The 21061-nt window shown below is 63.6% G+C and overlaps 1 protein-coding gene across 1 annotated transcript; it reads right to left on the minus strand.

The window, feature by feature from the left end:
• Window positions 1-224: 224 nt before the first annotated feature.
• On the minus strand, window positions 225-20445 carry TTC38 (tetratricopeptide repeat domain 38). The gene is made up of 14 exons (XM_090272257.1): window positions 20355-20445; window positions 19408-19485; window positions 17069-17150; window positions 15762-15933; window positions 14617-14790; window positions 12238-12313; window positions 10120-10239; window positions 8542-8601; window positions 7477-7515; window positions 6314-6395; window positions 4511-4676; window positions 3268-3427; window positions 2967-3040; window positions 225-1054 (listed from the first exon to the last, which is right to left on the minus strand). The coding sequence occupies exons 1-14, from the start codon at window positions 20385-20387 to the stop codon at window positions 961-963; spliced, it is 1410 nt and encodes a 469-aa protein (XP_090128383.1). The 5' UTR covers window positions 20388-20445; the 3' UTR covers window positions 225-960.
• Window positions 20446-21061: the final 616 nt, after the last annotated feature.

Consider the following 21061-nt stretch of genomic DNA (forward strand, 5'->3'; position numbering starts at 1 on the left):
TCCTGGGGAGAGACCGCACCTCTCGAAATCCTAATGTAATTACCATTTCCTTGACCCCACACCCCAATCCACCACACCCCAAGTTCAAGGAGAAGCCTGTCTCTCAAGGCCTGGCCCATGGGAGATGCTCAAAGTGGCATTGCCCAGTAATAGCAAGTCAAAGGAACCAAGTCATTATTTTATTTTTTTACTGATTTGAGAGAGAGAAAGAGACACCGATTTGTTGTTCCAATTACTTCTGCATCATTGGCGGGTTCTTGTATGTGCCCTGACCAAGGATCGAATCTGCAACCTTGGCGTATCAGGATGACTCTCTAACCAACTAACTGAGCTACCAGCCAGGGCACTAAGATATTTTAATCGCAGGAATTTGCTGAATCTGTTTGAGGGCCTTTGCTGCCTCCCAGGAGACCTGTCTCCCCTGCCCTGGGAGTCCCTTCCTAACTGCAGTCCACACTTGAGCGACCCGTGAAACATTCATGGGCTGGGACTCCCCCTTCACCCAGCAGCACTGAGTCAGCATGTTAAACCAAAACCCGCGGCTCCCTCGGGGGGGACACGGGGCCCGGTGAAGGGCTGGAGCAGGAGCCGAGAGGCGCTTGCAGCACTGGCCCAGGTCTAGTGGAAGCCACCTGCCACAACGCCTTGGTTTCTGTCACAACAGGACACCCGGAGCCCCACCCTCAACCCCGGAAAGCCGCCAGCTCAGTGCGCTGCGTGCGTGTGACTAATGTCACGGCTGACAAAGGAAACCACGTACGGAGGTCCCTTGTCCCTCAACAAGAGTTAGAAGATCCTGAATCACGTGTACACAGATTTGCGTCCCCCTTCCTGGACCGCCGCAGGCCACGGGCCTTTCTGTTAAAGCTGCAGCTGACCCTCCACAGGCTTGTGGCCCAAGCCGAGGGGGCCGGTGGGGCCCCTGACTGAGGGCAGGGCAGGGTGGCCTCGCAGGCCCGCTCACTGCAGGAGGTGGGTGGCCGCTGCCTTGCGGATGAGCCGCGCAGTCAGGGGTGAGTTGGGCTTCAAGGCGTCCCGCTCCATCAGAAGGCCCCTGCGGAGACAGAGGGGGCTGCGGTGGGACCGACGGAAGGATGGGGGGCCTGAGGGCTCCCCTCAGCCCCGAGGCAGGACTCTGGCCAGTCGGGCTGGGCTGAGGGGGTCAGACACTCCCTCTCCCAGGCTGCTGGAGAGGGGACAGGCTGGGCAAAGGCCAGAGGCAGGAGGTCTTGCCTTGAGGGGGGCCGGAAAGAAGGTGAGGGCAATGTGAGCATGACAAGGGGGGCCGGCCACAGCCCAGCGTCCTCACCACGGCAGGAGGGTAACGGGGACCTCAGTGTTTGCAGAGAATGTTTACATTGTCCCCATGGTGCCTCCAGGAACTGGAGCCCCAGGGTGCGTGCATCACGGTGGCCTGGCTGCTGGGGAGCTCAGGGCTGAGAGGGCCCAGCGGCACGGGGGTGGGGTTGGGGCCCGCGCCCGAGGCTGTTCTGGGAGGAGTCAGTGGCAGAGGGGCAGGGGAGAGAAAACCCCCAAGTTTAAAGCCAGTTCTGGCACCACCGAGGGAGCTGCGGGGCTGGGCCTGGCACTCAGGACAGGGCCACAGGGGGGTGGGGTGCTGAGCTGAGCTGTGGCCCCACAGGTGGGTGTCCTTGGAGGGGGCGCCCTGTCACTCTGACAGCAGCAGGCACCGCCTCCATGCAGCAGCAGCCCCCCAGCACGGACCCAATGCCCCTGCCCCCACCGCAGCTCCCCAGCTGAAGGCCTCGGCCCTCCTCTGTCCTGAGGACCCCTCCTCCCTGCCCCGCTGCCACCAGAGGCACCAACTCTCACCCACGCCAGGGCCTGCCGCTGCTAGAGAAACGTGTGACTTTTGCACATGGCCACGGAGGGGTGAGGGGCACGGGCAAGGGCCCCGGACGCTTCAGAGCTCAGCCGGCTCCCCTGCGCCCGCCCCTGCCTCGCCGGCCGTGAGCCCCTGCGCCGCTCGGTCTGGAGCAGCTGTCGGCGCCTCTGTGTCTTGCCCACAGCAGCTGCTCTGAGCCTGTGTTTAGGCCCTGGGGCTTTGCACCTGAGCTCAGGCCCCCCAGGGCTGTCCCAGGCTATCTCCCTACAGCCGTTTGGCCCAGCGGGCACCCTCCAACTCCTTTCTCTCCCCTTTCCCTTGCTGTCCCAGCGGGGCGCAGGGGCCCCAGACAAGGAGGGGCTCTGGGCCCCCCCCCAGGAGCGCACAGGCTGGTGCCGGAGGTGGCAAAGAGCTCAGCCGCCACGTGCAGGGCACAGTGAGCCGAGGCCGCTCTCCAACATGCCCAGCCCCCCAGCCCCCACCCTGGCCAGACCGCCAGGCCCGGGTAAAGCCCCTGGGTTCCAGGCCTCCCTCGGTGGTCACTTCCGTGGGGCCTCCTTCCTCCCCGACGCCCTGCCTGCTCGCTCAGAGCGATGCGCCTGCCCTGGTGCCGTTCTAAGTCTGTTTGTGTAACTGCATGGGGCCAGCTCCCACGGCAGAAGCCAGCTCTGTGCAGCTGGGGCCTGGTCTGCCTGCCCGCCACTCCTCCCGGCCCCCAGGACAGTCGGGCAGGAGAATGGGAACTGGGGCCCGAAGGGTTGGTAGGTGGCAGCCAGGAGAAAAAAAGAAAGCAGGTGTCCGAGGCGCAGGGCACAGCACATGCAAAGGCCCGGGGGCCTGAAGGAGCGGGAAGTGTTTGGGTCGCTGTGGCTCAACAGGGCTAGAATGAGGAGGGGTTTGGGGAGGGCCGGGCAGGGGGCCTGGGGTGGCTGGTCCCCTTCAGCCAAGTTGAGCTTGGTAAAAAGGGGGAGCCTAGCACCCCGGTTCATAACCTCAGACCAAGGGAGGTGGGGACCGCTGAGCATGCCAGAGGCCCATGGGGAGACCCCCGAGTGAGCCAGGCAGCCATGACCCGAGAGCCTCCCCAAGCCCGGCCTGGAGACGTGAGCGAGGGACTCACCGGGCCACGTTCCTGTGGGCGCCCGAGGTGCACTTCAGAGCCGCGTGGATCAGCAGCTGGTTGAAGACGTCTCTCTGGAAGGTCACCCGGGCAGGTTAGGCTCCTGGGACGTGGGCCGGGACCGCCCCCACTCGACTGCCAGCCGCCTGTTCTCAGGAACAGACTGGCGGGGGGTGTGTGGACAAGGACACCCTCCCACTGCGGGCACCACCCCTCGGGGAGCCGGGGCTGCTGGGAGCAGGGGCTCCTGGACAGGGCCCTGGTGCCCCAGCGGCTGGCGCGGCTCAAGGCTGGGGCTCACCTGGGCGTTGCTGCCCCCGATCTGGACGATGCGGTAGCGGATGGGCAGGAGAAGTTCCACCGCGCGGTCGGGGTTCCCGCTCTCCGCCTCCACCAGGGCCTGGCACAGCGGCAGCCCCACGGCGCGGGCCAGGCGGTGCTGACAGTTCTCCCCAGGGGACCTGCCAGCCCAGCGAGAAGCCGCTCTCTGCAGCCTGCCGGCCCCACTGAAGCCCCCCATCTCCCGCCCGCTCAGCTGGCGTCCCTGGCCCTGTGTCTGGTGTGCAGTGGGGACTTGGGTCAGGTGAGGTGGCAGAGGAGAAGCAACCCGGCGGGAGCGAACAGGGCTCTAAACTCAGTTCAACGGGACTGGACTCCAGTTCACGAGTGACCTGGCCTCAGTGGGCCCGTCTGTAAGGCAGGAGCGGCAGCCCTGAGCCCGCGGCTGGCAGGGGACGGCAGGCAGTGCCGGCAAAGGCCTGGCACCCACGCTGGCGCCGACAGCAGGCGTGCACAGCAGAGGCAGCCCGTGTCCCCCGCGGGCCTGCTGCTGTTGGTCACAGCCCTGGGGGCTGGGGGCGGCAGCCTGCTCCGTCAGAGCTGCTCTCCAAAGCAAGACGCAAAGCCCCAGTGACTCGTGGGCTCCTCGGGCCTCCCCTGGGGTGCAGTGACAGCTCCCTAACGCTGGACGCCTGGCCTGGGAGGAAAGGCAGGGCAAGCAGCCACTATGCCAGCCGTCACCCTCGCCAGGCCTCAGGACAGACCACAGGGGCCCCGCCCCCCAGGGCTCCAGCCTCCAGGCGGGAAGTGCGTGGCGGCCGCACCGCACTGCCTGTGCTGCAGAGGACCTGCCTCCCCAGACGCCCCCTGCCACCATCGCGGCCTGTTGCTGTCCCACCAGCCTGCCCCAGCGGGCACTGTCCCCAGTTTGCACACAAGGAAACTGAGGCTCAGAGCAGAGAAGTGCTTGTCTGGGACCTGAGATCTCGTCAGCAGTGGGTCTCTGGCTCTGGGACCCCATGTGTCCCTGTGGGAGGCTGCCCACGTGATGTAAAGGTTCTCACAGCCCCTGGAGATGGAGAGGTGACTGTGTGCTGGGGGACGTCCCCCATGTGGTGCACACACGGAGACAGAGCGTGCACACCTGTGGGCTCCCATTTGGGAGCTGCCCTCCATAGGTGTCCCCAAGGCTGTTCTCACCCACGGGCCCCCTCCCCAGCCGCCCCGGCAGCAGAAGCTTCCAGAACCCTGGCCCCTCTGCATACTCGCTTGCGTCCTGCAGGGTTGTCAGCAGCTCCTGTGTGGTCCGGGCGTCCCCGGCACCCAGCGATGCCATCAGGAAGTGCACATCGTTGAAGAGCAGGACATGGTCACGGCTGTGCTTCTGGGTCACAGGCAGCACATCCTGCCACCGCTTGCCCACAGACACCTCTAAGGACGTGGGGAGGAAACCCACAGGCGTGGTGTGAGGCTCTGAGTCATCCTGCGCCCGGGCCTCCCGCACCTGCACGCTGTGGGCTCCCCCGACCCTGCTGCAGGTGCAGAAGGCAGGCAGGGCACGGGCAGGCAAGCAGCAGTCAGCCCCATGCTGAGGCCTAAGGGCCCGGTTTATGTTCCCTGCGTTCGATTATAAAAGCAATACATGCATAAGGTAGAACGCTAATTTCAAAAACTATTGGAGAGTAGGACATAGTTTCTAGCCCTTTTAACAAATCCCCAAGTCACTTTTTAAATTCTCCCCATGTAACTGCTTGTACAGCACCTGATACATAACAGGTGCTCAATAAACATCTGCGGAGTAGCCTCCTTCCACCTCTGGGCCCACAGCTCTCAGCTCCCAACAGTCCCTGCTTCTGACCCCTCCCCAACGCCGCCCCCAGCCCCGGCCCTCCCAGCTCCTGGAAGCTTCCGGGTTCTCCTACACCTCCTGCAGGCACCTCCTTTCCTCGAGAGGCTGCCCTTGACTTCCATTGGTGAACACTGGACCTGAGTCCTGAGTCCCCACTCTGCCTGGGGAGGGAGCACGGGGCCTCGTCTCCTCTCCACCTGCCCCACTGCACCCACAGCCTCTGAGTCGTCCTCGCTCTGCTCCTGACTGTTTGGACGGGCTGGGCGGGAGCTGGGACACAGGCCTCCCACGAGCGCAGGTTTGTGTCCCAGCCCTGCCACCGGGGCATCCCTGCCGCAGCAGCCCCCTCCAGGACCCGGAGAACAGCCAGCCTCTGCACCCCGTCCTTCCTGTGGGCTCCCGGCTCCCGCCACCTCCCGGCCGCCGCGCTCCGCCTGACCACACTGCCCCTACCCTCCGGTCACGCGTCCCCATGACAGGCTGCAGGCTCCCGTGTCCTGGGGGCTTTGCACAGGCTGTTCTCCTCCTGTAACACCCTCTCCCATCTCTGCCTGGCAGAACCCTACACACCTCCCACGGTTCACATCTCACTTCCACAGGGAAGCCTTCCAGTAACCCTCGTGAGCTGCCCGCCCGGCCCCCACATTGTCCTGCAGGCCCAGAGTCTAGAGCGGGTCCCGCTTTGGCTGTGCGGGGCCTGGGGAAGACAGAACCAACCAGCACCCCGGCGGTGGGCTGCAGGCCCTCCTTCGTCCCGCGCCCAGAGCCGGGGCCAGCTTGCTCCAGGCCACCTGCAGAGCACGGGGTGGCCATGTGGGGAACCCGCTCTGAAGTCCCAGAGAGTTGAGAAACACCCACCCGCCTCGTTCTAGAAAAGGAGGCAGCACTCAGAGACAGGTGGCCTGCTGCCAGCTGGACCGCGCAGGCCTGGGGGCAGGCCGTGGGACAGCAGGTGTCACCCGGGCGCAGGGCCCAAGGCCGGCTCGGCGGGGGCGGGGGCGTGGGAACAGAGACAAAGGGCAGTGGCAGCCCGGTCCCACGGGCTCAGGCAGCTGGGAGGGGGCAGAACCCCGGGTGCCCCCAGCCGCAGCGGGGTGTGGAACCCAAGGCCTGCCGCGGGACTGCAGGGGCCCGCTCACAAACCCCTGCACGGCCCGGTCCCCTCGTCGCGTGGGAGGGGAGGGGGGAGCGGCCAGCGGGAGAGCGGGGATCTGGCCACCTTCCATCTGCAGCCGGTACAGCATGGAGCAGGTGTCCACCACGTCCAGCATGGTGCCGCTGGCCTGCAGGCTGGGGAGGATCTGGAACACAAGGGCAGGCGGGGCCTCAGCAGACCCGTGACCACCCACCACCGTCCCTACCACACCCCTGCCCCCACCAAGGCTCAGCACCCCCCAGGTGCAGGCCTAAGAAAGAGCACACCCGGGGAGCACGCTTCCGGCCCCGGCATCGCCACCCCAGCCCCGGCCCTGGACCATGCTCTCGGCAGCCCACGGTCCTAGGTAGCGGGGCTCTCCCTCACGGCACACGGCTCGCGCCACCCTTCTGTTCTCACCATGGGACCCTGACGACTCAGAAGGACCCCTTCAAGAAAATGACACTGAGCATTTCCCTCGGGTGCTGAGACCCCACATCACAAGCCCAAGACTCTACCATGAGGCCCGTACTGGGGTACCTGGGCCTGGGAATGAGACTTTTTTTTTCCTCTTAAAAGCAGCCCTGGCTGGTGGGGCTCAGGGGACTGAGCGCTGGCCTGTGAACCCCAGGGTCGCCAGTTTGAATCCTTGTCAGGGCACAGGCCTGGGTTGTGGGCCAGGTCCCCAGTGGGGGGCGCGTGAGAGGCAACTGGTCGATGTCTCTCTTGCTCATGGATGTTCCTCTCCCCCTCTGTCTCCCTCCCTTCCCCTCTCTCTAAAAATAAAAAAATAAAATCTTTTTTAAAATTACAAAGCGCATCCAGGGGCTGGGGGAGGAGAATGGGGAGTCAGCGCTCAGTGGGCGGAGTTTAGTTGGGAAGATGAAACGTTCTGGAGGTGACGGTGGGGTCAGGTACACGCCAGTGGGAAGGGACTTCAGTCCTGTGTGTGTTCCTACAGTAAAAGATTCTGTCTCCAGAAAACGACCCAAGCGTCTGGGATTTCAGGGATGACCAACGGAGAGGTGCATGGCCAGCGACGCCCACGGGGGGCGGGGGGGGCGCACAACCAGGCGGCCGTCCGCATCCCCCGCAGGTTACAGCCCCCAGTCGCCCCGGGTCGCCCGGGACCTGTGCGCCAGCTCCAACTGCCGTCTCTGGCCGGGACAGCGGCGCTGCGCTCGGGGCCCGAGACACTATAAGCCGAGCCGCGGCAGCAAAGCGAGCTGCGTGCCGCGCGCACTTACGTGCTCATCGTAAATGCTCAGCGCGGCCTCGTGTTCGCCCTGGAAAAGGGAAGTTCCCGCGGTTAATATCAGGGGCGGGGGAGACGTGGTGCTGAGCAATGAGCCCAGGATGAGCGCGCCGCAGCCCCCCCATGTAATGGGGGGCGGGGGGCACGGAGCCGCGGGGGCCACGGCGCCCCCGGCTTCCCGTCTGATCACAAGGGACAGACAGAAGCGCCCCCGCTGCCAAGGGAACGGCTCGTCAAAGCGTCGTTTCCCCTGTGAACGCTGGTCCCCCTGCGGCAAGCCCCTGTCTGTGGTTTTTCTAGCCTTTTCTCTCTTTTCCTTACTGTACGTTCGGCTGAGGTCCCTGCTTCTGGCCAGACAGGGGGGTCACTGCATTCTCCGTGTCACTACCAGGTCCCCGTCTTCCAAGCATCTCTCCTCGGACATCGAGGGAGCGTCTGGGATAAGCAGCACGGTAAGAAGCACCCTTGGAGTGGGAACCACTGGGGACCCGGGTGTGCCCCGCCCCTCGCTCCCCTGGGCAAAGCACTCAGAGCGTCCCGCGGCCCCTGCAGGTACAGTCTGTGGGCTGGGGGCTCAGCAGTTCACCCCAGCAGCAGGGAGACCCCCGGTCTGCACACAATACAGTGACCCCAAGTCCAGACCGTGAAACGTGGCTGACATAGCTTAAGCCTGAAAAGCTAGCAGAGACTGAGCGGTGCAGCTCAGTGGGTGGGGTGTCCTCCCGCAAAGCAAGGGGTCGCCCGTTCAATTCCTGCACAGGCCTGGGCTGTGGGTTCGGTCCCCGGCTGGGGCGTGTACAAGAGGCAACCGATCGGTGTTCCTCTCAAACACGGATGCTTCTCTCCCTCTTCCTCCCTCCAGCCCCTCTCTCTCTAAAAATAAATAAATAAAATCTGTTTAAAAAAGCGACTTGGACACATGACAGCTCTCTCGCCTCAGGACCCCGTTTAAACGCGCACCACAGACTGTGACCCCACGGGGTACGAGCCTGGCAAAGCGGGGGAAGCACCGCTTTCCCTGGATGGCGTCACGGCACAGGACGGCCCCCCATCTTACCTTTTCAATCAGATATAGAGCCCAGTGCCAATAGTTATGACAAGCAAGCATGTCGGCGTCCTGGGGAAAGAGCCAGAGGGGAGAGGAAAATCTCAGTCTCTAGGAAAAAGGAACGGAGGCTGCTCTCTGCAGACCCCCACACCTCGGAGTGCGGGGAACCAACACCAAAGGGGACGTGTTTGGGGCCAAGGGCTTCGGAGTTGTCAGAAGAGCAGGCGCTCAGATGAGGAAACCAAGGCTCACAGAGGTTGCGTTCCCACATGGAATGCAGCCAGGCCTCCAACACCCAGGCCCAGTAAAACTGGGGTCTGGGGGGGGCTGTGAGTGGAACGAGCTGGCAGGCCCTGGCCGGGCCTCTGCAGCCTCCCTCGGTGCAGCGTGGACACGCCCCGGCCTTGGCTGGGCGGGGCCCCACGCTGCTCCCCCACCCTGATCACGGCTCCCTCAGGAACTAGTAGCATCTGCGTGGGGCACCCGAGGCAAGACCCCGCAGGCTCTCCCATCCCCAGAGGCTGGGGACCCTTAGGAAGACCTGAGCGGGAGCCGCCTGGGGTCGCAGTCCCCAACCCCATCTCACACCCTGCTGTACTGACGCCACACGGAGAAGCCAGCAGTCCGTCTTCCGCTAAGTCACAGGGGCTCCTTGAGTGACGATGGGGTGACATCCCAATAACCCGTCATCGGTTGAAAATGCGTTCATTTAACGCACCTAATCCACAGATCTCACGCTAACGTGCCCAGACAGTTGCCCACGGTCGGGCCAAATCTCTGAACACAGGCCTGTTAGGTAGTGAAGTGCCGAGTATCTCAGGTAATGCATTGTGTGCGTCTCTCTCACCACCACCACGTCAGCAAGTCCAGAGTCAAACCGTTACAAGTCAGGGACCGCCTGCACTTCTCAGTGGCAGGTCCCGGCCAGGGAGCTGCCGAGGGACGCAGGGGACTGCGCCTGGTCCCTGGTCCCTCCTCGGCTCCCTTAATTGCTGAGCACCTGCGGCTCAGTCCAGGCCCTGACAGAGATTTGATGTCCTGGCCATTGGTGCCCTGGGGACCCCGCACGGCAAAGGGAAGGGCAGGGCCGTGGACCACACCTGCACAGGCGGCCAGGCTACATGCCAGACACAAGCTCGAGGACAACAGGCGCACACTGAGGAGGGCCGCCGCAGCTGGGGACACCAGGGGTGGCAGTGGCGAGGCCCCCGACGCTGCCCTGCAGACGCTCCCCTGCACCGCAGCACACGGGCCCCCGCAGCCCGGAGCTCCCCCCGAGCCCACTCCCGGGGCCCACGCTGAGCCTGCAGGCACGGGGGCAGCTCAGGGCCCTCCCAGGGCCCACCCGCGCCAGGAGCTCATTTCCCTGGGGACTTTCTTATCTGTCCCTTCCGCACCAATGGCCTCAGGCTAAGATCAGTTCTGGGGTCACCTGCGAAACACAGGCTCCTAGGGGACACCACGGCTGCACAGATGCCTCTGAGAACACAGCCAAGCTATACGCTGTAGCTCCTGCGCAGGCGCCTTGGCCTGACTCGAGGGGGTGGACGGGATTTCGGGCAGAGGACCCACCGGCCGGGCTCGTACCTTCCAGTGGGCTTCCGAGCGCTGCATGAAGTCCATCCCGTCCTCGATCTCCGCTTTCATCTCGTGAACGTGGGCGACGGTGTGCACCGACCACGCGTCCGCCGGGTTCACGGCCAAAGCCTGGCAGATGGCCGGGGGTGGGGAGAGTCCAGGAACGCGGGTCAGTCAGGCTGCCGGGGGACGAGGGTCTCCAAGGTAAGCGCAAGGGGCCTGGGCTGGACGGCCGGGCGGCCGGGTGGGTGAGTGTGGGGACCGGGCTCGGCCTCAGAGACCAGTCCCGCTGACCCTCTGCAGGATGCTGCGAAAGAGGGTCCCCCCTGCCCCTTCCACAGAGCGGCCAATTGCCTTCCCAGGGCCACACAGCCGGGCCTTCCCGAGCCGGGGCTCAAGCCCACGCATGGCCTCCAGGACACGGCTGAGTCACCTGCCCTGACTCTGGGACACCGTGTGTGTCGACGCTGTGCCCAGGGGCCCTCCGCAGCCGCTTCCCACCAACACACACGTGATGACCACACGTGTCACTCTCTGGGCTGCTCTGACGTTATTACTGTTAATAAAAATAGCTCCTCACGTGACCCCAAGCCTGGCAGCGACCAGCAAGGCAGGCAGGACGTGCGGTTACGGCGTGGACCACACAGAGGCGTCGCTCTTGCCTCACGTGTTCAGCTCACGCTTCCTGGGCGCCTGCTAAGCGCCAGACCTGGTGCACGGAGCCCAAGCTCCCAGGGTCCTGCAGACAGTCGCAGGTCCCCCGCCCCAGGTCTCGGGCCCCCCGGCGCCGTGGCTGCAGACCCCGTGACCTTCACAGAGGCAGCGTCGGGAGGCCAGGCACCTGCTGTGGGGGTCAAGGCTGACTGGCGGTCCCCAGCGAGCCCTGTCACCCTGCCGCCAGTTCCTGCCCGGTCCTCATGGGGACAGTGTAAGAAAGATGGTGTCTGTAGGGCCAATGGCACCCTGGGGCACAGCCCTGAGGACCAGGATGCTTTGGGAGCCTGCTGGGCGCAGCTGAGCAGGGGCCCACGAAAGGACACGCTAGGCACACGGCTCTCACCCAAAACAGAGCTTCAGGCAGCCACTCCAGCCCGCTGCTGCGATCAGTGCCCCACCCCCGCTGCGGGGCTTCCTGGGGCCACGACCAAGGTCCTTCTGCCCTCCTGCTGCCTCCCAGCCTTTGGCCCTGGGCCCGCCCCACCTGCCTCTGCCCTGAGCCTCAGCCAGTCCAGTGGCTCCGTCCGTTGCCGCCCTGGCCTCCGCCTGCCCCGGGGCCTGGCTGGAAGAGACGGGGCCCAGGGGTCACCACCCCGAGGCCTCTCCAGCCTCCAGGGCCCCGCCTGCTCTCCTGAGCCCCTGGCGGTCCCGGTCCCAGCCTGGCCTTGCCCAGTGTTCACCTGTGGTGCGCTGGAGTGGGGGTCAGCCTGCGGCGTCCGCAGGAGGGCGTGCGACAGAAGGAAGGGGTCTGAAGGGAGCAGGTGGGCAGCCCGCCCCACCACTGCCTGTGCCTTTCGGTCACTGTGTGTCTTCTCAGACCATCCCACCAGCCCCCGGTGCTCAGATGGACGCCACACGACTGGGAGGCCCAGTTGCCGAGGTCCCCAGGGGACCCTTCTTGGCTGACCCCCAGGCCATCGAGCTGGAGCCTAGGTCCCCCGCAAGCCCTGGCTCAGAGCTAAAGCACAGAACCCATCCTCCCACGCTGGGCACCATTTCTGTGACTAGGACGGTCTTTGGAGACCCTATGGGCCCAAGGGCCCCCGAAGGGTGCTGGCTGTCTCCTGGGGAGGGGTACTGGGGACCGAGTCAGCGGGGAGGCCTGGCTGGGACGCCAGGTGCCAGGTCTGGTCAGGTGGTCCTGTGCGCCAGACTGGGGGAGGGGACCGGGCCTCCCTGGGCATCATCCACATTCCTCGCCTGTGGAGGGACTTTGTGCAACCTGGCACTGCGGCCACGGCAGGAGCAGGTGACAGGTGGCAGCTGCTCTGTTACCTCGAGCCCTGCCTCCCAAACCTCTGAGGAGATGGGCCCAGAGCGGGGACCCAGCCGGGGTCACCCTGAGTGCTGGCTCTCCTGTCCCCACTGACGCCACCCCCGGGCTCAGCCCCTCGGGAAGGGTCCACCCACCTCCTTGGCGAGCTTCTCCGCCTGATTGTAGAAGTTGGTTTCCATCAGTCCAAAAGAGTAGATGCCTTTCACGTAGCTACAAACAGAACAAAAGTCTTTTTTAAAAAGTGGACCGGGATCATTCAACTCGGAAGAGGCCCTGTCCGGGCTGAACGCGTCCCCTAAAGTGACACGTGTGCGCGCCCTGGTCTGGAATCGGGGCGTTTGCAGATGTGACTGAGTTAAGGAAAGGGCGCACCAGAGCAGAGCAGTCCCAGATCCCGTGACTGGCGTCCTTACACAAGAGACAGGAGAGGGAAGCCTGGACACAGAGACAGACACACACACGACAAGCCGCGTGAGGACAGAGCAGGACCGGGGTGACGCAGCTGGGCGCCGAGAGGTACCACCAGAGCTGGGAGAGGCGGGGCGGACCCCCCCCCAGACCCTCCGGAGGGCCATGCTCCCCCCACGCCTTGACTTCAGACTCAGGGCCTCCGGAACCGTGAGAGAATAAACTTCTATCATTTAAGCCACGCAGTCTGTGGCACCCTGTTATGGCGGTGCCAGGGGACTAATGCACACGCCGGCCAGGTGCCCACCCTGTGCCAGGCACCGCGCCAAGCACCGCGTTTCCCAGCCACTCGGGGCTCCTGGGTGGCGAGGCGCAGTGCGACCTTTATGGGTTGTACGACGGTCCCCAAGGCCAAAGCCCATCTCCGAGGCTGACCCTCTGCAGCACACATCCCGCCTCCTAAGACATCAGCGTCTCCCCTGGGGCTGACGATGGACTTTCCCTCCTGACTGCTTAGCGATGCTCCCTGGGAGGATCAGCCCAGGGTCACCTCCCGGGAAGCCGCGGTGGCCGCCGGCTGTCGGTGGCTTCTCTGCTTGGCACGGTGCACCGCTCCTTCCCAGAGCCCTCTCCTGGAGGCCGGGACCCTGTCTGCCCACGTCCCTCGCGGCCCGGGCCCAGCTGAGGGTGGGCTTGAAGCCGCACCGCAGGCTAAATGCTCACTTCCATTTCTCCCCCGGGACCACCGTCACCTGAGCCCTGTGGCAGTCACGCATGAAGAGGCGTGCTTTCCTGGCCTTCTGGGATTACGTGAGCGCGAGACTGGGCCACAGCGTTTGTACCTGAGACTCGGGTGAAACCTTTATTCCCACGGACGGAGTTAAACTCCAGCTTCTATTATTTGCGGAAGTGATGTGCCACAGCCCTGGCTTCCAGTCCCCGCGTTCAAATATTTATCGCGCTCCTACGGGGGTCATTCGCTGCGAACATTTAAACACGTATTGAATGTTCACGCTGTGCAACTACTGGCGGTGAGTCCACGGTGCTGCCCCGGCTGGCGCCCCGTTACCGGTGAGACGCCGCCTGGATGCTGCTGTGGAGGGCAGTCTTCTGATGGGATTGAGACTGAAACCAGCGGTGAAGTGGAGCGCCCTCCACGGCGGGGGTGCGCCTTGTGCAATCAGCGGGGCCCTAAGAGGAAAGACTGACCTCCTGGAAGTGGAAGGGATTCTGTCTCCCGCCTGCGACACAGAGACTCTCCCTGACTCTCCAGACTGTGCCTGTCCTGTGGGTTTTGGACTGGCCAGTCCCGAGAGAGCCTGAGCCACCCCCTTAAGACAGACCTCTCTGCACATGTACAGAGACAGACGTTGCTATTTACATGTATGCGTAAACAACATAAGCAGAGACATACACACAGCACTGGCTGCTTCTCCGGGGACCCTCACTAGCTCAGCTCCCCAACCCAGTCATCGGTTTGACCGTCACACCAGCCCCACGATTAGGATGCAGTGGAGGGGACCCTGTGCGGCGGTCACCTGGCTGGTCCCAGACCCGCAGCCCCTCTCCTCCAAGCACACAGTACCACTGCACTTCCCGGCCTCCTGGGGGCGGGCGGCCGGCTCTGGCCACTGACTTGGGAGTCACAGGCGTCCCTGTCACTCTGAGCGGTTACGTGCCACTGTGGCTCCCCCAGGAGAGCTCTTTCCCTCTTAGCGACTGGTGTGTCCAGACAGCAGTTGCTTCGTCAGCCAGGACGCTGGAGGGAGACTGTGGCCCCTGCACATGGGCACAGAGCCTCAGCTGCACAGCGGTGGGCATGTGACATGTATGAGCCACAACCGTCCGGTGCCCTGAGCCTTGGAGAATCAGGTCTCCGGTATGTTTGCTCCTGAGGCAAAAACCACCCTGTGCTGACTGATCCCCTGCCCCACCTCGGTGCCAGGATGGCGAGACCTACGAGGCAAAGGCTTTTCACAGTAAAGCACTAGGGGGACAGTGACCATGTCTCCCTCGTCGGGGAGGGCCAGGGGCATTGCCACGTCTTCAGGGCGGAGGAGAGAGACCCTGACACCGAAATGACGTGACCCCCAAGGGGCACATACCTGCTGAGGGGCACGCCCGGCGTCCAGAAGGGGTACACTCGAGCCACAGAATCGCGCATCTGCTGCTGGTAGCCCAGGTAAAAGTAGGCGTCGTGGGAGAACTTCAGAGCCAGCATGTCCGTCGGGTGGTCCCAGAGAATCTGTTCCCACAGATCGCAGGCCCTGGGGAAGTTCCTGGAAGCCAAGAGGGGTGGGTTTCTCAGCCACAGGGAGTGCCAGGAAGCAGGCAGCACGCTGGCCTGCCTCGCAGTCTGCCCTGGACCAGTCTTGAGTATTGACACACGGACAGCGGCAGGGCTTCGGAGGACAGCGCTCTGTTCTGTGGCCTCTCATTTTAACGTGGATGAGACGCTGTAGGAACCCAACCCTCGTTTCTATCAAGTGGCCAGTGGCAGAACTGGCTACATCGTATGTTGTTTGGATCCCAGTCACAGAACAAATCATCACTGACACTCAGTGACGACCTAACTGGATATAGAAAAGTGTCTACGTCAGGGTGTGCCTCATAAAATTGACAAACCGATAGGAAGCTGTACTCTTGAATTCAAACCAACCAAAAAACGGGTTTAACAAGCTTCCAAAGACAGTTACACCGGAGACCACGAGGCAGTGGCAGGAGTGTCGCGGCGGAACCCAGCCCTGCACTGGCACCCGGCACCGACCTGCCGGGGAGGCCGGGCAGGACCGGGTCACCCTGCTCTGCGGGGCAGTCCCGGACGCCCACGTGCAGGGGCCCAGCGGCAGGGGCGACAGAGGCCGGGCCCACCTGGAAAGCCATGAGCAGGTGCTCCAAGGCGGGGTGAGAACACGCGGCAGCCTGTTCCTGTCTGGCGGGGCCAAGGGATTTATCTTTCACCTTTTATATATTTCTGTGATGCGGTCCTTTCATTTTTGTAAGAAAATAACCAATTTATTTGGTGAAACGAAGTTGCTTTGAGTGCCGTGCTGGGAATCCCAGCCAGCTACTTCCTCGCTCAGCAGCCCCCTGGGGACAGGGCCGCAGCTGGATGGGACTTCCAGCCAGACGGGCTGGGGAGGCTGGGTGACAATCAGCCCGGGGCACCCTTGCCGGGGCCGCGGGGCAGCCGGGGGCATCGCCCGGCACGGCCTCGGAGCGCCAGCCCCTGGCCCGGGACGCTCCTCACCCCTTGGCGAAGGCCTCTACGGCGGACACGTGTAGCCGCTCCCGCTGCGTCAGCGGCTGGGTGCGGGAAACGTCCACCATGCTCTTCACAGCCAGGTCCAGCTCTTTGTCCAGCTTCACGGAGCTTCCGGTGCCAATTAGCACGAGGCCGTTAGAGATGACATGGCCCATTGCTGCGGGGGGGGGGGGGTGTGCTGGTGAGTCGGGGCCCCGCCCAGCCCCACGTGGGGAACAAGCAAGTGGCCCACGTCCCAAAAGGGACAAGCTAGGCATCAGGGAGGCAGGGCGCTGCGCCCCCAACAGGGCAGGACTCAGCCTGGGCCCGAGCAGGGGCGGGAACCCTAAAAGCCCCTGTGCCGCCACAAACACCTGCCCAACAAGGGCGCTCGGCGAGCGCCCCTGTCTGGACACCTGGACACAGGTGAACTGGTAGGGCGTCCCCCTCGCTTCCCTTATCAACTGATATTGTCACTACAGCCAGCTCGGGGTCTCCAGGGGACACTCAGTGGACGCTGTCCAGGGCCGGTCCCCAGAGCACAGAAGCCACGATCGCACCTTAACTGCTCTCACGCACTGAGAGTTTAGGGTGTGGGGGGTGGCAGGTGTGCAAGCCCCCAGGTCCTACCTGGGCTTCCAGGCCTCGCCTTGACCGAGGCAGGGGGTGTCCAAAGGCAATCGGAACTCAGCCCTGGGGCCTGGGACCCAACCATGGTGCTGGGACCACCTGAGCCCACCCCGAGCTCCTTGAGTCCCCTATGGGCTGAGGTCAGCTTCCTTGTTCCCGCGTTCTGTGCCCCCTTCCCACCCACAGCAGAATAGGAAGGAGCATCCCTGCTGCCCTGCCCGCACCCCCTCCTCAGCCCTTCTCCCAGGCCTGGAACCTCACGCCACACCGGGGCCAGCTTCCTGGGGGGGTCCCAGGGTCTGCTGTGCACGTGGCCTGCCTACGAGGCCAGCCTCGGTTCCTGGGCGCGCCCACATGCACCCAGTGCTCTGGGTACCCGAGAGGCTGCAGGAGCCACCTCGTGTGTCCCAGGGGCAGGTGGGTGGCTTTGGGTGCCTCTCTTACTGTCTCCAAACCTCCTCGTTCTCCCCTGAGAAACGGGATTACGGTCTTCTCTGCAGAACTGACATGCAATTAGGGAAAGATCTGAGCGATGCCCTCTCCGGAGCCTGGCACCTCTGTGGGGGCAGCTGTTATTCGAGCCACCGGACTGGCCGGCACCTCCCCTCGCCTCCTCCCTGCAAACAGCAGCCTGCTCACTGCCACCGCGGCACGACTCCTCAGCCCGGGGGAGCGCCACTCACCGAAGGTCGGGTCCGCTGCCCTCAGCTTCGACAGGCTGCCCTCGATGCCACCAAGAGTCTTGTCGTTGGTCCACTTCACATACTGCAACGCAAAAGGTCACACGGAGCTGCCCCCGGAGCCCTGCACGCGTGCAAATAAAGGCACGCATCTGAAGCAGGGTCGTTTTCCTTTCCAGAACACTGTTTTCTGGACTCTCAGGAAACCCACAACTGGGTGGATCTCAGGTGAAGAGACCGACCACGTGTAACTCAAGGCACACTTTCCGGGGCGGTGGGGCTGCCTGACAGGCGACCAGACCCTGACGTCAGCTTCAGCCCCGCAGGGGCCTTGGCATCCGGCGCCCCAACGGGAGCCTCCCCTGTCTTGTGTCTCGTTCATTCCTCTTAAGAAGAACCGTGGGGAACGCTCGCTGTGGGAGTCAGGCCATGCCCTGGGGGCCAAAAGATGAACACTTACCCCTAAATTCATCTTATCCCCGTTGTGACAATTTGGTGCACTTGTTTCTAGGCTTTTTTTTTAATGCCTATTTTTAAAAATTCTAAAATGATAACAATGCATTAGATGTAAGAGCGAGCCTTGTCAGAAGGCCAACCTCACCTACACAGAATTAGCCAGGGTGTTTTCGGAGGACACGGGGAGCTGGCGCAGAGACTCAGAGGACCCGTCCTCTCACGCAGGATGGCACAGAGCCACGGAGACATGGGACGGAAAACGCGCAGGTGGGCGGGACGGGCAGCTGCTGTCACCGCCCGGAGGGACGTGCGGCCGAACCAAGCGAGGCGCTACAGCAGCAATTTTCAACCGTGGTGGGCGTCGCAAGAATTTTTTAAAATGTGCGACACCTGACTATTTGGTCAGGGACACTGACCTCTTTCCCTTTAGATTGTCAAATTAAAAAATGACAACAGCTGCCCTGGCCGGGTGGCTCATGTGACTGGAGCATCGTCCCTGTGCACCAAAAGGGTGCGATCTGGTCCCCAGTCAGGGCTCCTGCCTAAGGTGCGGGTTCAGTCCCCGGTCGGGGCGCGCAGTGGAGGCAGCCGATCGATGCTTCTCTCTCCTGCCTTCCTCATCTCTAAAAACCAACAGGCGTGCCCTCGACGCGAGTGAGGGTTTAAAAAATGACAGCAGCCAGCATAGCCATAGCCATTTGGTGTGAACGAATCAACCTTACACCTTTTTTTTTGTTAGGTCCGCAATGTATACACGTATGTATTTTTTGGCGTGCCCCAGGGTGTTAGTGATCAGTCCGTGTGTGCCGTGAGACAGGAGGGGGACATTCGCTGTCCTACAGCGGCCACACGGGCTGAGAAGGCCGCGGACTGAGCAAGCCAACCGCATTTCACCAGGCGCTTTGTGCACGCCCCTTATGTTTCTAGAAGCTTCCTTGGTCTTTGCGCTGCGTGGATGGAGTCAGCAGGCAGCTCCCTCACGGCTCCAGCTTCCCAGCCCGCTCCTCCCTAGCTCACTGCAAAGGTCAGCTCGCGGGGCCTCGGTCTCCCCACCTGCCACACAAAGTGGTTGGACTTAACCTCTGAGACCCTCCCACCTCTGCAACCACAGGCTCCTTCACTGGTGTCCCCAGTGACTGGGAGGGTCTTGGAACAGCCACAGGCGAGGGCAGCCCCTGGACAGGGTCCCCCGCCCTAGATGGAGGGGCGCCACAGACTACCTGCACTGTGCGTGCCCCCCAGCAGGCGCAGCACCCTGGCAGGCCCTCCCCAACGCGGAGCGTGCTGCCATCTGCCTGCCACAAAGGGGACCTCTCAGCCATGCTGGGTGCCGGCGAGGGTGTTTCTAAGGTGCCCTGTTGTGGGGTACAGAGTACAGAGATTCCACCGCAGTCAATTGCTAAAGGCGCCGTGCAGTTTAAAAAGCATCCACCACCTTTCCAAGCATCGCTGCGCTGCCCGCGCCTTCAGGCCCATGCCAGGGCGCTTCCGGCACTGGAAGGAGAGTTCGGGTCCCCAGGGGTCCTGCTCTACCCGCACTTCCCAGGCGACCTGGGTAGGAATGTGGGGGTGGGGGGGTGGCCTTCTCTGTTTATAGACCAGGAGTGCCGGTAAAGCTGTGACGTCCTGAACGTGTGAGGCCGTGCCTGCACCAGCGTTACCCGGAGAGCACCGCAGGTGGAACGCCAGCCGGGACGAGGACTTAGCAAGCGGACAGAGGGGGCACGGACCCCCGTTCGTGCTGTGGCATGAGCAAATGGCAGACGTAGCTGTGAGATGACGCCCTCCCCATTTAACGATGAAAGATTAATTAAAAGCATTGACCGACTTCAGAAACCTCACCGTGGACCTTTCTGGAAGGGGCCGCCTCCCTTGGACGGCATTACCTGGGTCAGGGTGGCATCAAACAGTCTGCAGGCCTCGTTACTTGTGGTTGAGAGCGGGAGACCAGCATCCTTCCAGGCCTGCACACAGCAAGAGGGACCGTCAGGGTCTGACCCCACGGAGCCCTCCATAAACACGCACGGACCCAGCCCCCCAAGCGCGGAAGGGGTGGGAGGCCCCGCACAGGGCAGGCGTGGGTTTCTGTGAGACCCAGGCTCGTGGGCGGGCAGGCAGACTCCCGGATTTCATAGACGGTGCGGGCGGGAGCAGAGGGAGGGCTACGCCCTGGCAGGCAGACCCCCGGGCAGATCCAAGCGGCCTCCTCATAGCTGTGTGACCTTGGACAAGGTCCTGCCTCAGACCCTTGGCTGGCCTCTCTGTGAATGGGGTTCAAGAATGCACAGGGGGACTGGGAAGTGTCCCCGGAGAGCAGACATTTAGAAAATTCCCGGAGCAGGCAGATCGGAGGTCTGCGGGGGCAACACAAGGGTCTGGCACTAGAGTGCCGGGCGGAGGGGGTGGTCCCCCACCTGGCCAGCAAGGTGTACACTGCCAATCCCGGAAACAATGCCTCTCATCTCGCCTCTTAACCGGACTGTTCCCCCCCCTGCAGGTCTGTCCGTGGAAACGTCTCGAGACTGTCAGAAGCGCTCACTGCAACTGCCAGCCTCGGTGCCCCGCCAGGGACGCAGACCGGCGACTCCCCTGGGCAGGGAAATGCCCTCTACGCCCCGTTCCGCACACAGGCCACCGCTGCTCCCTCTGAACGCCCCCTTCCCCGGGTGCCACACGGGCCAGCTCCCGCCCTGGCGTCCCCAAGGAGACCCTCACTAACGCCCGGCGTCCATGCTTTTCGGGAAGTCCCGGGGTCTCGCTGGTTCCCGCGGAGGGGCCCGCAGGAGAATCTGCCGGGCTCCGCCGGGCGCCCAGGAACCCCGCCCCGCCGTACCTGGCAGTCGCGCAGCGAGGCGGCCACGGCCATGGTGCGCACTCGGTGCGGGGTCGCGTCCTGGGTCCTGGCTGCGCCCGTGGGCTTCCTGGTGGGGGCGGGGCGGGGCGCCGAGGGGCGGGGCGGGGCGGGGCGGCGACGCTCCCCGCTTGCTCACTGGTCGGCCTGGGACGGAGGCACCCAGGGGACAGCGCACAGCGTGGCTCCGCGGCAGGACCGCCCAGAGAGGGCGCTGGTGAGGGAGAGGGGTGTTCGGGGGCTCCCCACATCCAGGGCTGTGGGAACCAGCCGGGTCTTGCCCCCCAAACTCGCCAGTACCACCAGGGGCTCCTGCCTGCTGAGGGCCCTCTTGCGGAGGTGACTGCAGAGTCCCTTGGGAGGCTCGGGAGCCCTGGGACAGGGGTCACTCAAGCTATTTCTAATTCCACTTGGAAGCCAAGCGCGCGCGCATTCATAGGGGTTATTTCTGGCCAGTATCCCGTACGACTCTGTTATCCCACCAGTGCCCAGGGGCCCGTCCTGTTCTTGCGTCGGAAAGATACCAGCTTCGTCTCTACCTGAGCTCTGCCATCGGCCGCAAACCTCTGGACCGACTGCTACCTCCCAGTTTAGTCTGACCCTGCCCACCTCTCCCCGAGGTGCAGGAGTCAAGCGTAGTTCAAGGGCAGGATCAGATTTGAAATATTGCTATTTTGTTCGCCATCTTG

The sequence above is a fragment of the Furipterus horrens genome, unplaced genomic scaffold, assembly GCF_987537825.1.
Source record: "Furipterus horrens unplaced genomic scaffold, mFurHor1.1.pri manual_scaffold_4, whole genome shotgun sequence".
NCBI classification, from domain to species: Eukaryota; Metazoa; Chordata; class Mammalia; order Chiroptera; family Furipteridae; genus Furipterus; species Furipterus horrens.